Genomic DNA, 15,803 nt, shown 5'->3' on the forward strand with positions numbered 1-15,803 from the left:
AAATTTCAGTTTTACCAGACATAAATGGGAACAGTAATGCCTACCTCAGAGAAAGGGATCACTTGGGTCAAGTGCCCCATACCTGGTAAGTGCCCACTGTTACTTACTTTTGCCTTTTTAAAAAATTATTATTTACATGTGACAGCGGAATGCATTACAATTCTTATTACACATAGAGCACAATTTTTCATATCTCTGGTTGTATACATAGTATATTCACATCAATTCGTGTCTTCATTACCTTTGGCTTTTTAAGCTGATATTTATTTTACAACTTCTGGTGACACAGTTCAAGGTTGGAAGAAGTGCTTAGTTATCTGAAGAGCCAGGCGAGCTCATGATAAGCGCCCCCCAGGAGGCCACACTACACTATTTGCCATTTCTGAGCAGTGCAATAGCTGCTCTGGGAAATGCAGTAGCACCTTCTCCAGGCGTGGGTGGTTCAGTCTCAGGTGAGAGCCAAGCGCCTTCCCACTTACGTCTGGATGGCATTCAGCCCAGCCATCTTCATCTTCAACAGCCGGTCCTTCCAGTAGAAGCGCGGCACTCGGAAGTAGTGAATGCTTCCTGAGATGTAGCGAAATGGCTTGCCATCCTTGAGGAAGCGGTCCTTCTGGTAGTCGATCTCAAATGTCCTCTTGGTGACATTCTGCAGAGCAAGGACAGGACATTAAAGAATCTCCATTTTCTGCATTTCAGAAGCAGATGCTTTGACAGCGTCAGGTGATTCCCTGTCTATTTAGTTCACATAATGTGCTGACGGAGTTCATGCTTGGTTTCTGGGCTGTCAAACAAACCCCAGCCAAGCCAGGCCCACCGTGTGTGCCCTCAGGGAACAGAAGTCTTTAAGGAAGATGCACACACAGGATTCTACAGGGCTCAGATCCCAGACACCAGCCCTGATCAGATACGCGTGACTGGGATTATGTGTCACTGTGCTGTTCAAAGGACTTAGGAACAGATCATGCACACATTTGTGGCTACAATCTGCCTAAGTACTTGAATGAACTCAACATTAGTGTCACTGGGATCACTAAGACCTGTTAGAAAATTCTAACTGTAGGGGCTGGGGTGTGGGTAGCTCAGTAGTGAAGTGCTTGCCCAGCATGCATGAGGCCCTGGGTCAGATCCCCAGCACCACAAAGGCAACAGGAGAAATTTTAAGTGTAAAGTACAGGGTAAATAGCAAAGGATTTCAAGTTTGCATACCTAAAGCCCCACTGTAGCTGTTGCACGGAGACCCAGAGTTACCTGGGAAAGTTTCCTCTAACCCTACAACTCATCTACAATTATCCAGGGTACCACTAGAGGAACTTTAAAGGTAACATTTTTCAAATTGTCTGCTGCAATCCAATTTGCGAGCAATAAACTCAACTTGGATGTTGGATCAGCACCTTTTCAAAATGAGTAGAAAAGTATCAGAATATATCGCACACAGCAAAGTAGGTTACTGGATGAAAAGTTTGTCACCTATACACATGTGGAACTACAATCGTATGTATGTCTCCACTGGGTTGCATTGTAAGATTGTGTTTATAGCTACAACAGACTTTTTTTTTTTCAGCTACCTCAGGAGCTAAACGTGCCAGGATTTGAAAGAAAAGGCCTCAAAAGGGGCTGTCGGGGAGAGTGGAACACTGCACTCTGGTGGCTAGAAAAGGACTGCAACATACAGCAGGTACCCACAGAACCCGGGTTGTTAAGAATCCACCTAACGGGTGTCCACTATTGGTAAGATTCCTTGTGCATCTTTAGGCTTTCAAAGGTCACAATACCAGCTTTAATTATAGTAGCACAGTCTGGGGTAGCTGTGAGGGTTGTCCTTGAAGGCATATCTAGAAGAAATTGTGAGAGTTCCAGTCCCAGATCCTACCTGGACTGAACTCCAACTGGGGAGGTAGTTAGTGTCCAAGGACTCAGAGCAGAATGAATGGGAGATAATGGAAGGCTTCACTGGGTGTGGATTACATCTCAATGAAGCAAAAACAAAATAAACTAATGGTTTTTAGCCAGGCTTAGTGGCACAGGCCTGTGATCCCAGTGAGCTGGGAGGCTGTGACAGGAGGATTGCAAGTTTAAGGCCAGCCTCAGTAACTTAGGAAGACCCTGTCTCAAAATAAAAACTCAGGGAAGGGGAGGCTGGGGTTGTAGCTCAGTGGTAGAGTGCTGTCTCACACGTGAGGCAGGGTTTGATTCTCAGCACCACATAAAAATAATAAAAAAACTTATTTATTTAATTGAAAACTGGAGATGTTGCTCAGCATTAAATTGACCCTGGGTGGGCTGGGGATGTGGCTCAAGCGGTAGCGCGCTCGCCTGGCATGCGTGTGGCCCGGGTTCGATCCTCAGCACCACATACAAAGATGTTGTGTCCGCCAAAAACTAAAAAATAAATATTAAAAAAATAAATAAATAAATTGACCCTGGGTTCCATCCCCAGCAAAAAGAAAAAAAAGTGTTGTTTTTTTTTTTAAGGCAAGTGTCAATTTAATATCACTATTCTCTTTGTAAATAAAGCTTTAATTTTCATTCAAAGGCAAGATTTCCTAAAAATACTCACAAAAATATAAAGAATTTCTTACAGCATGTGACCCAATAGATGATTTTGAAAACATGCTCATCCTACGTGTGTAACTATCAAATAAGGGTTTTCCACAAGTTCTAGGAATCCAGCTTAGTGTCAAAATTGTCCAAAGCTCAAGGCTGTGGGTACAGTTCCCAAGTGACATGGCTCCTCCACCGCCAAGCCACGTGGCCAGCCCCACTAACCGCCCCTAAAGCAGCGGTAGAGCTACAGAGTGGTGACCAGGTCTGGCTGGAGTGCAGGCAAGTGCAGGCCACCGCAGGCTAGGACACGCTGACCTGTATTGTGGTGGCAGCCAGTCCTGGGCCTGTACCTGTCCCCCACAGGGTACATCCCAGAACCCCCCAGAGCAATCACCATCTCACGACCTCAACGGTCCCTTCCCTAGAGACCTGGGAAAACAGAAGAGGCACAGACCTGAATGGGATTACAGGGCTGACCAATAGCACTGGCACTTTTCCAAAGCCTGATTAGCATAATTTATATCAATAGCCAAACCCTGATGGGTATAAATTTGTACCAATCACATTGGCCCAAGTGCTATATAAACCTCTAGGCAGGCACACACTCAAATGGAAACCCCTCTAGGGTCCCCTCTGCCCTACAGGAGTTCTGTTTCTTATTCACACTTGAATAAATCCTATCTTATACTCACTCATCCTCGTCTGTAGATTTCATTCTTTGAATTCACAAGAATCCAGAAAGAAGAAACTGGTGGTGAGCTGCTTGGATCAGCTACAACACGGGAGGGCATAGCTCACCATTAAGAGCTGCAACACATTTACAGATTTCAGAAGCTGGCTGTTATGCAGACCTCATCTACCAGCAATGGTGGGGAAACTCAGGTTTCACCAGAACCACATTTAAAAATCGAAAAAATGATTGCATGGATGTTATGGACTGTAAGTTTATAATAGAGGGAAAACATCAATAGTCACATTAGGAGATTGCTAAAGCCCCCAATTATTATTCTGAAAAATTATACAAAGAAAGAGCCTCCCTTTCACGTAAACACTATTTCAGGTTAACCAAAACCTTGACAATGGATAATTCTTCACAGAATTTCAGCTAAGAATGGCAGAAGGAATAAAAGAATGTGAAAATACTCTTAACATTTAGTAAAATGAATTTAAGCTAGACCCTGACAGTCTTGAGTTGTTACTGCCATGACTGCCCCAGGTAGCCCCAGCCAGTTTTCTTTAGCTTCTCTGCATGCTATAAACACAAAATCATTAGAGTGGTAGGTGGTCCCTAGCTCTGTGAGTGCCGTGAATGTGCCCAATATTCTTGATATTAGCTTCAGATAAACCAGGTACATTAGGGCTTGGATGAAGTCACTTTTGACCTGACCATTTTATACCCTCCTCCTCCTGACCCAAATCACAGGATGCATTGGACTTACTGCCGCCCAGGACCATGATTCTGTTAGTCTCCGACAAATTGCACTTTGTACAATCTTGGATCTGTCTCTCTTTCTAAGGTTTCCTAGCACTTAGTTCTCATGCACTGGCCCTGGATTTGACCAGAACCCCTCTGCTCAATTTTAGCCTCAGTAAAAGGAGAACATAAGATCATGTACGTCTCAGGTTTTGATTCAACGTGAAGTACGTAGTCCCACTAGGAAGTGTTTCTCACTATTGAGCCTAAATCACAATTGAACCTAGATCTAATGATACCATACAGAATCAATAAGCCAAACCCAAGATGTGGAATATTCTAAAAACCCAATGATACTGATCCTGTTGCTGCAATAAATCAATGTGATTAAAGGCAAAGAAAGGGAATATTAGAAGATAAAAAAGAATTTAAGAGGAATAATGACCTGGTAAAATGTGTAAATCTGGTTTGGATCCTAACAAACCACAAAAACAAACCAATGACACCGATATAGGAAAAATCTGAACATACATCCAGTATTAGTATTAGAAGCATTATCATTAATTCTGTAACTACTCAAAAAAAATGGCATGGAGACTATCATACCAAAAAAAAAAAAGTTCAAGAGGAATATGGAAATAGTTATGAGGAGAATATTCAGACATCTAAGAAATGCCTTAAAGTCTAATAAGCCAGCAGAGTGCCGTGGTGACGCAGGAGGCTGAGGCAGGAGTATTATTAAGTGCAAGATCAGCCTCAGCAACTTAGCAAGGCGCTATGCAAAATAGCAGGACTATGTCTGAAAATAAAAAATTAAAAGGGCTGGGGATATAGCTCAATGGTAAAGCACCCCTGGGTTAAATCCCCAACAAGAAAAAACAAAGTAACAAAAACCAAAATGATAGGCCGAAAAGAAAGAAAAAGAGCAAAGAAAAAAGTGGATAAGTTCAAGTTGGTGTTAGGGAGAGACCTCTGGGATTCTATCTGGAAAGCTGTATAATAAGAAATTTATTAGAAACATTTGATTTACCTTTACCCCATAATTTTCTCCATACTATACCTATAAATATACAATTTGTTTTTTACTGCAACAATGTTTAAACCAAATTGTCCTTCAGAATAAGAAGACCTAAGAAACAAAAACATGCTCAAAGACTTATAATAATAACTTTTCTTTTTTTTAATATTTATTTATGTATCTTTAGTTTTTGGTGGACACATTATTTTGTTTTTTATGTGGTGCTGAGGATTGAACACTCCAGTGCCTCATGAGCCACAACCCCAGCCCCCAAAATAATAGCTTTTCTGGTAACAGCACAAAACTGGAAACAACTCAAATTTCTACAATAGAAAAATGTGTAAACTGTAGCATATTCATATTATGGAACACTACTCAGCAGTTAAAAAAAAAAAAAAAAAAAAACAAATAACGGGACTGGGGATAGCTCAGTTGGTAGAGTGCTTGCCTCACATGCACAAAACCCTGGGTTCAATCCCCATCACCAAAAAAAAAAAAAAAAAAAAAAAAAAAAAAAACTACTGATATTTGCAATAACATGAATAAGTCCCAAAAGTGTTCAGTGAAAGAAACCTTACACAAAGGTTGTGCACTGCATGAACCTAGAACAAACTTAATCTAAGTTGGAGGAAAAGTCAGAATTGTTATCTGTTATTTTAATCCATTTGTGCTGCTATAACAGAAAATCTGAGACTGAGTAATTTATAAAGGACAAATTTATTTCCTATAATTCAGGAGGCTGGGAAGTCCCAGATCCAGGCAACCACATCTGGCAAGAGTCTTTGTGCTGCCTCATCCCATGGGAGAAGGTTGAAGGGCAAGAGTTCACAGGGAAGGGGGATGGGGAGGAATGAAGCCGGGGAGGAAGGGAGAAGAGAGAGAATGAATCCAACTTGCTTTTATAAAACCACTCATGTGATAACACCACCACTCCTGCAATAATAATCCACTCACAAGGGCAGAGTCCTCATGGCCTAATCTCTTAGAGGTCCCAGCTCTTGACATTACTGCACTGGGAATAAAGCCTCTAGGCACATGAACTCTGGGGGACACCTTCAAACCATAGTGGCACCTATAGGAGAGTAGGGGTAGGTATTGCTTGGGAAGAGACATGAAGGAACTTTCTGGGGGTCTTGGTAATATTCCAGCTGGGTAAGGGCTTTGGATTATGCAGATATAGGCATCTGTTAAAATTCAAATAGGCTGGGGTTGTGGCTCAGGTAGAGCGCTTGCCTGGCACTGGGTTTGAGCCTCAGCACCACATAAAAATAAAATAAAGGTATTGTGTCCACCTACAACTAAAAAATGAATTAAAAAATTCAAGTAGTCTACTTAATTTGTGCATTTTTTTGTATGTAAATTCTACCTTAAAAGGAAAAAAGTAAAAATATTCACCCCCTAATAAATGGCATGCACACTCAAGTATTCTGAGGTTGAAAATGGCACTGTTGTCTGCAACTTACTTTAAAATGCAACTAAAAAGCAAATTGATGGACTTGGACAGTGAAATTTTCCAACCCTCTGTAGGTCTGAAAACTTTTTTTTTTTTTTTGCCCCTGGGGATTGAATCCAGGGGCGCTTAACCACTGAGCCACATCCCCAGCCCTTTATATTTTCAGACAGGGTCTTGCTAAGTTGCTCAAACTGATTTTGAACTTATTATCCTCCTATCTCATATCGCTGGGATTACAGGTGTGGGCCACCATGCCTGGCTCCTAGTAAAATATCGACACAAATAGAAAAGTGAACTGATGAAATAAATTGTGGTCATAAGGTATATGTACTGCATGTGCCTGTAGGTGTGTACAAGTACATATGTGCACACATTTGTGTATGCTGCACGCAACACACATACATGATGAAATGGTACACAGCTCTCGAGAGTAATAAGGTCCTTTGCCCCTGCCTGTGAGCAAAGATCTCCAAGATATGTAGGGTGAAAAAAGCAGGGAGAGTAGGGTTTTTGGAAACATAGCCACATTGGTGGCAGTTCTGCAGAAAGTCCTGGTCAAACTCAGTATGCACCGTGCCGACAGCATGTCAACTCAAACTCACAGCTCACGTCTTCCTGCCCCAACATTGGGGGAGCCTACTGAGTGCCCTAGCCTAAGAGTGCTGGCAATTCCACACCTCTGGGGTACACCTTAACCAACAGCAGACAGAAAGGGGTGGGTAACTACATTCTTACCTTTCAGACAACTCTGGAGGTACTCGGTATACTTTTCAGGAAAGTCTGGGCAAAATCATGTTCTTGTTACCCAGAGTGATAATCACTCTACACATTCTTATGTAGGCTTTGTCCCTTACTCCTGTTTTTTTTTTTTTTTTTTTTTTTTTTTAAAGCAACAAGGAATATCTTAATATGCTACTATGGAGTGTAGCTCAGCGCTCTACTGCTGAGCCACAACCCCAGCCCACTCCTGTGCTCTTAGATGGCTCCTCAAGCCACCTGTACCCAAGGCCTTGATTCAAGTTCTGCTTCCAGAGGATCCCAGATTAGACCATATCTGGTACCATTTGTACTAACCATTGGACATGGGCCAGATGAGGTGGCACATATCTGTAAACCCGGCGTCCCAGGAGGCTGAGGGAGGAGGCTTGCAGGTTTGAAGCCAGCCTCAGAAACTTAGCAAGGCTATAAGCAACCTAATGAGAGCCTGTCTCAAAATAAAAAAATAAAATAAAAAGGGCTGGGGATATGGTTCGGTGGCTCAGTGCCCTTAGGTTCAATCCTTAGTACCAAAAAAAAAAAAAAAAAAAAAAAGATGGTGGGGAGAATGGCTGGGATATAGCTCAGTGGTGGAGTGCCCCTGGGTTAAAAATATGTGTGTTGGGGCTGGGGTTGGGGCTCAGTGGTAGAGCACTTGCCTAGCATGTGTAAGGCATTGGGTTCAAAACTCTGCATCTCATAAAAAATAAAACAAAGGTATTGTGTCCATCTATGACTAAAAAAAAAAAAGTATGTGTGTTGCTGAGGATTGAACCCAGGGTCTCATGCATGCCAGGCAAGTGCTCTACCACTGAGCTACACCCAACCCATTGCACCTGTATTTTTCATAGATGACAAATAACAAGAACCCTATGGTGCTCAGTGTGAGCTAATACCGAGTCCCTCACTTGTGCAGGATTGTGAGGAGGTGTAGATGGGAGGGGGCTGGCACGTGTTCAGCGGCCTTGGACTACTAGCAACTAAGGGCTGTGAGGTTGGCTAGCTTTGGTTAACAAATTTGGGAGCTCTGAAGAAAACCGACAGGTTCAGGTCAGCCGATCACTCAGGACATTTGTGAAGGCCAGAGGTTTCTATGGCAACGTTCAGAGAGACCCACAACTCCGACCAGAAAAAGTAAGGTCCAGGATTTAGCCACAGGGGACAACAGAAATGGATCTTGAGGGGGCTGAATACAAAGCTAGACGGGCGAAGTTATTGACCTTGCGTATTCACCCCTGACTTAGGGGTTATCTTGGAAAATGCTCCTGAACCCTGCCCCATGCTGTTGGGACAGCTCTCTGGAACCTAGACATGGTAGTGGCCTATAGGAAATGAAATGATGTCAGGTCTGCCTTGGCATTCCAAAAAAGGCATGGGATGGCCCAGAGAGGTGAGAATGTAAAGATGACCAGTGAACCTACTACCAGACCATATTCCCCAGGAGAAGCCCAGAGACTGCTCCCTTCAGTCATGAATGTATTAGTGAGGAAGGCCATGGCACCCTTGAGACACCAGTGGTGCTGTCCTCTATAGGCAAGGGATGACAGGAGATGCTGCCATAACACCATGTTCCCAGTATCACTGGGGTTGATGAGATCTTGGCACAATCAAGATGGGCCATTCTACCAGGCAGAAGATGGTGGACACAAGGTCTGCGCCTCCAATCCCAGCAACTCAGGACTGAGGCAGGAGGATCGCCAGTTCAAGGCCAGCCTCAGCAATTTACATAGGCCATAGGCAACTGAGCAAGAATCTCTCTCCAGGGGGTGGGGATGTGGCTCAAGTGGTAACGCGCTCCTCGTCTGGCATGCGCAGGGCGCTGGTTTGATCCTCAGCACCACATAAAAATAAATAAAAATAAAGGTATTGTGTCCAACTTTACAACTAAAAAATAAATATTTGAAAAATATTAAAAAAAAAAAATCTCTCTCCAAATAAAAACTAACAAGGATGGGGATGTGGCTCGGTGGTTAAGCGGTTCCATCTCCAGTACCAACCAACCCCCACCCCCACCCCCTCAAAAAAAGCAGCAGCTGCTGCTGGCGGACACAATTACATTCACCAGCAAGGCCAGATGGCAACCAGTAGTGAACCTAGGCAATGGCTCTTAAACCTCAGCATCCCTATGGGACAAGATGGTTAGGAGTTGGCAAGGGTGCTGCCTGACATGTTTAACAAGACAAAAAAGTTAAGAACTTGTCAGCAGTGGAAAGTCACCATGTCTTCATTCAGGTCCCAGGTTTGAGCCAGGTCTCTGACATACAGCCAACTGGTTGAAAGGAAAGCTTGGAAAGATGGCCTTCAAAAAGGGCCACCAGCTGGGTGTGTTGGCACATGCCCATAATCCCAGTGGCTTGGGAGGCTGAGGCAGGAGGATCCCGAGTTCAAAGCCAGCCTCAGCAATGTATGACAAGGGGCCGAGAAACTCAGTGAGACTCCTGACTCTAAATAAAATACAAAATAGAGCTGGGGATGTGGCTCAGTGGTGGATGGAGTGCCTTCGAGTTCAAGCCCTGGTAACCCCCTCAAAAAAAAAAAAAAAAAAAAAAAGGCCAACCTAAGTACCCACAACAAATTTCCCGCAGCTCACATCTTCCCTAGTGGGACTTAGGATACCTGTGTCCTCAGGAAGCAGGTACCCAAAGCCTTCTGTGGACTGCTGGACAGTCTGAGCTGGCACAAGTACCAAGGTAGGTAAAATGCTATCACTCGCCCCCATTACTCTTAAGCCAGGGGATGACAGGAGTTTCAGCTAAAGACTTCTCAGGGTAGGTCCAACAAGTTAAAGCACTAGCCTGTGGTTACTTCCCTGGTCCCGAGTTCAAATCGGGATGGTTTTAACAGCCAGCAGAACCCTCACCAGGAGTAAGAGTAGCCATTCTGTGTAGGTTCCAGAACTGCTCACTCCCCACTCCCAAGATACATCTGAAGCAAGCACAGAGTCCTCCTGGGATTGCAGCCCTCAGTGCCCTTTCCATTGAGATCTAAAGATGACTGCCATCCTATCCCCATTCATGGCACCTTTGAGTCTCTACAAAACACCAATGATGGTGAATGACCGTGAGCTATTTAATTAGCCAAGTACAGTTCCAATACGGCTACCACCTGGGTGTGCCGAAGCTCCTGGAAAAGATACCATAGCCTCTGGCACTTGATTTGCAGCTAATGTTCTAATCTTTCAAATCCTACAGATAAAAAGGATCAAAAGCAGTTTGTAAGTGGGCGGGACAACAGTATACCTTCTTCCACTTGCCCCAGGGCTATGTTCACTGTCAGGGACATTCATGGACTGTCTTGCTGATCTGATATATGAAGGACACTGTGTTATTTGGACTGGTGTGTGTGTGGGGGGGGTAGGGCCAAGTCTCTGAAATAGGCATCTAGAAAAGCAGCACAGAGGGGATCAGCAAAGACAGGTCAGAGGCAGCATCAACAGAGACAGCTTATAACTGTTGTCATGGCCAACATGGACAGGGAAAACCGACCTCATGGACCCAAAGTGACGCCTCCCTATATTTAAGGACCTGAGGAGATCTAGAGCCAGCTTCTTTTGAGCTTCCTAAACTGGGGCACTATTGAGAACTAAGGTGATCAAGAAACAAGGGAGGAGGAGGAGGAACAAGGGGAAAAAGAGAAAATTGCCTTTAGAGTTTATTCCCCCAAAGCCCAAACAGCCCCAAATTTTCCCAGTGTGCAAACTATCCATTTGAAATGAATTGGCACTGGAATAAAATACTGAAGAAATAGACTTTTATTTCATACTTGCAGAGGTGTAGCAGCAACAATACTTGCAATGCATGAAGTCACAGAAAACTTATAAAACAAAAAGCAATTCTAAGCAAAGCAAATTCATACCTTCTAGATGACCTCCCACTCCCACCCCAATAACGTGTATATCACTGGAGGGAAAACAGCAGTATAAGCAAACATTCTTGGGTCAAATACATATCAGGAACATAATACTGGCCAATGTAACTTTTTAAAGCTATTTCAGTGGTAAATAAACATTAAAGCATTAAACAACACAGTATTCACATCATCAGATTTCCTAATCCTCAGGATTAAAAGTACATTTTCATTATTTAAGCCTGTTCCTTGGACTTGAATAAAGAAATACAAATAAGTCAGGCATGGTGATGTATGCCTGGGAGGCTAAGGCAGGACGATCACAAGTTCAAGGCCAACTTCAAAAACTTAATGTAACCCTGTCTCAAAAATAAAAATGGCTGGGGATGCAGGTCAGTGGCAGAGTATCCCTGGGTTCAATCCCTAGTACAATAAGAGAAAGAAAGCAAGAAAGAAAAGTAACTCAGTGATATCACAGGTCATGGGTCATGCTGGTTCTGTGAAGATGATTTATCTTCAAGTCCCCCCAGGATAACTGGAAAACACATTCAGCAGATCTCTATCCCCAGTACCTCCTTTCCATTCACCCCAGAAGCCCAAGAGCCTGGGGAACTTCTGGCATGAGCTATTTGGCTCCATGGTGGCAGAGACCCAATCCTTTTCCTTGGCTTGCACCCACGGCTAAGGGAAGAGGAACTGAGGGAAGTGGAGTGGGAAGGGCTAGATCCCACACCATGGGATCTCAGACTTCTCAAAGATTCAAGTGAAATAGAAATGTCTCCTCAGACAGCCTAGAGAGGCAAGACAGACAGACCACAGTGATGGTCAAGAGTGACAGGGAAGCCGAGGGCGGTGGCGCTTAAATGTAATCCCAGCGACTCAGAGGCTGAGGCAGGAGGATTACAAGTTCAAAGCCAGCCTCAGCAAGTTATCGAGGCACTATGTAACTCAGTGAGACCCTGTCTCTAAGAAAATATATAAAAGGGCTGGGGATGTGGCTCAGTGGTAAAGCACCCCTGGGGTTCAATCTCTGGTACCAAAAAGAGTGACAGGGAGAGGGTCTGTAGGTGACCTGCTTACCCATTCAATTTATTCATGCCTGTCTTATGACAAAAATGTTTTTGTTCCACATTCCAAAAGTCTGTGGGTAAGATGGGTAAATAACAACACAAGACAATGAAAGATGGAGAAGGACGAGTTCTGAACTGGTTCCCAATCCTTTGGGACTCATGGACATTTACAAATTTAATTCTTCCCCTTTATCTCAAATTAAATAGCTTTATACAAATAAAATTTGAAAATATAAAACATTTATTTATTGAGACAGGATATCACTATGTTGCCCAGGTTGGCCTTGAACTCCTGATCCTCCTGCTTCAGCCTCCCTAGTAGCTGGGATTATAGGTGTGTGCCATCATGCCCAGCTAAAACAATTTTTAAAAAAATTTTTTTGTAGTTATAGACAGACAGCATGCCTTTATTTTATGTGGTGCTAAGCATCTAACCCAGTGCCTCACATGTGACAGACAAGTGCTCTGCCACCGAGTTACATATAGTCCCAGCCCTAAAACAATTCTTAAAAGTTAAAAATAGACCTTATTTTCCATACCAAAAAAATATTCCAAGTGAATATGAAGTACAATTTTGACTCTTTAGCCTATAGATAAAAGTACAGCTTAAATCATACAGGCAAAAAAAAAAAAAAATCAAAACAAACTACATTCAGTAGTCTTCATCTCAGTGATAATGTTGATATTGCTACTTACAACCTAAAGTATATGTAGTAGGATACACTAAATAAGTAATTACATCTGGGCATGGCAGCACACGCCTGTAATCCCAGAAACTCGGGAGCCTAAGACAGGAGGATTGCAAGTTCAAAGCCAACCTCAGCAACTTACTGAGGCCCTAAGCAACTTAACAAGACCCTTAGTAATTTAGCAAGATGCTGTCTCACAATAAAAGATAAAAAAGAGGGCTGGGGATGTATCTCAGTGGTAAAGTACTCCTAGGTCAATCCCTGGTACAAAAAAAAAAAAAAAAAAGGTAATTACATCAGGTTATCAGGAATCAAAATTTGCAGTGTAAAAGAAACCAAAAGAAAAAAATCCTGTATTCAGGGGGTATAGAGGAAATATCTACAACTTTTCACCGAGTTTTGCTGTGAACCTAGAACTGCTCAAAACATTAAAAAGTCTATTTAAAAAACCTAGTAATCTTCCACTTGAATTGGAAATACTAAAATGCACTTAACATTTGCTTCCCCCACTCCTTCTAAACAAGTATTTTATTTCCTAGCAATACCCAGGGCAAGAGCTTAAAAAACAATACTGTCCAGGAACAAGCTAATCTAAGCAATCTAACCTAGTAGTGATCTAACCCAGCTGCTAATCTAGCACTTAAACTGTGATCTCTAAATATTTCTCACTATAAGGAACCAGGACAACTTCTTCATGAAACTAATCTAAAACTATAGCAGAATATGTACAGAACAAGTCCAAAATTATATTTTTTAAAAAATATGGTCACATCAAATTAACAGACGCCAGTTTGAAGGGACTCCAATTGGTAAAGATGAGATATTTTGAGCATCAAAAGACCTCTTTGATTAAAAAAAAAAAAAAAACTAAACTAAAAATATCCACATTCATAATAAAATTCTCACCTACCCAAAACAGAAGCTTACTGGTCATGCTGGAAGGTTTCTGGGGTATCAGCTCATGATTCTAACAACTCAAAAGTAAAGTGAAAGAATCTAGCATCTATCTACCTTGCTTATGCTATACACTTTTGCTGAGTAACCAACTGGTCAGGGGAATTCTTAGTGGAGAACCACAATTAGTAAATAAAGAAGAAACGATGGAATTGAAAAGCTGCCATTTTGTGACCCTTGATGAAATTATGACTATAGGCAACAATCACCAACGACTGCTGAATCATCATCTGATGAAAGATGAGGAACTTTCTAGTGGCAAGATGGAGCTGATGACTCCTGGTCAGTCTTAGCATCACCCAGGCAATGATGTCTTCCCACCAAAAGAGTTGAACCTGAATCCATCCAGCCTCTCGCTCTAACCTCTCCAGAGGGCTAGCTCCACCTGTCCACAGAAAACATGAGGGAGGGAACATGCCCCCAAACCACCACAAATATAAAATGTAGGAAATTCCAAGACATTCAACCCGGATAACTTGAACAAAGAAGGGCAACATAATAAGCAATGTTACAGACTAGAGACTTAAGAAATATGTCGCACACAGTAAAGGGAGCTTGTTTTTAGATCCTGATTCAAACAGAAGAACTATATATAATACTGTAATTCCTCAAGAAATTAGACAAAGAACAAGCTAAACACAAAGTTGGGCGAAGGTAGGAAATAAAAGATTAGAGCAAAGGTAAGTGAAATAGGGAATAGAAAACCTGTGCAAAAAATAAAAGTTGGATTTTTTTAGGGATCAACAAAATTGACAAACCTTTAGCTAGATGGTTTAATAAAAATAAATGTCAGAAATGAAAGACGGACATTACAACTGATGCCATAGAAATAAAAAACATTGTAAGAGAATTCCAAGAGAAGCCATATGCTGACATTTGGAGTAACCCACAAGAGATGAATGCACTTTTAGAAACACACAACCTACCAAGACTGAATCATGAAGTAGAAAATCTGAGCAGAGCCAGGTGTGGTGGCACACACCTATAATCCGAGCAACTCCGGAGGCTGAGGCAGGATTCCAAGTTCAAGATCAGACTCAGCAACTTAGTGAGCCCCTAAGCAGCTGAGCAAGACTCTGTCTCAAAAAATAAAAAGGACTGAGAATGTAGCTCAGTGGTAATGTGCTCCTGGGTTCCATCCCCAGTATTAAAAAGAAAAAAAAAATTTAAAAAGAAAAAATGTGAACACAGCAATAACTAGTAAGGAGATTGAATCAGTAACCAAAAACCTCAAAGAGAAACCCAGAACCAGATGGTGTCACTAGGGAATTCTACCAAACATTTAAATAATTAATTCAATTCTCCTGAAAATCTTCCAAAAAACTGAAGAGGACACCTCCAAGTTCATTCTATGAGGCCCATTTTGTCCTAATACCAAAGCCAAAAAAAGACAAAGAAAACCACAGGCCAATCTCCCTAATGAACACTGAGGCAAAAATCCCCAACAAAATACTAGCAAACTGAATACAACAGCACATTAAAAGGAATATGGATTGGGGTTATGGCTTACTGGTAGAGCACTTGTCTAGCATGTGTGAGTCACTGGGTTTGATCCTCAGCACCACACAAAAATAAATAAAGGTACGTTTAAAAAAAAAAGGAATATATACCATGATCAAATGGGATTTACTCCTGGAATGCAAGAATGGTTCAACATATGAAAAAGCAATCCGTGTAATACACTGGATTACCAGAAAGAAGGGCAAAACCAGGATCAACTCAGCTGAGCCAGAAAGAGCACACCCAGCAAGACACAACACCCTTTCATGATAAACAAAACAAACCAGGAAAAGAAGAAAACTACCTCAACCTAATAAAGGCTTAAAGTCACTCAATGGGGAAAGAGCGCAATCTCCTCCTATAAGAACAGAACAAGGCAAGGATGCCTGTTTTTGCCACTTCTACTCATCAGAGGACTAGAAGTCCTAAACAGACCACCTAGGCAAGAAAGAAAGAAAAGGCATTCAAGGATTGGGGTTGTGGCTCAGCGGTAGAGAGCTTGCCTAGCATGTGCGAGGCCCTGGGTTTGATCCTCAGCACCACATAAAAACAGGTA

At 42.3% G+C, this 15,803-nt stretch overlaps 1 protein-coding gene across 2 annotated transcripts in view; it reads right to left on the bottom strand.

The window, feature by feature from the left end:
• Glb1 (galactosidase beta 1) overlaps positions 1–15,803 on the bottom strand; it is a 91,893-nt gene that overhangs the window by 66,757 nt on the left and 9,333 nt on the right. For both annotated transcript variants that reach the window (XM_046436998.2, XM_058576802.1), the window contains exon 2: positions 480–649. In XM_046436998.2, coding sequence (XP_046292954.1) covers positions 480–649 — 170 coding nt within the window. The remainder of the gene's footprint in view (positions 1–479; positions 650–15,803) is intronic.

This window comes from Marmota monax, unplaced genomic scaffold (genome assembly GCF_021218885.2).
Source record: "Marmota monax isolate L192 unplaced genomic scaffold, Marmota_monax_Labrador192_F-V1.1 WCK01_AAM20220418_F8-fsc00021, whole genome shotgun sequence".
Taxonomy (NCBI): Eukaryota; Metazoa; Chordata; class Mammalia; order Rodentia; family Sciuridae; genus Marmota; species Marmota monax.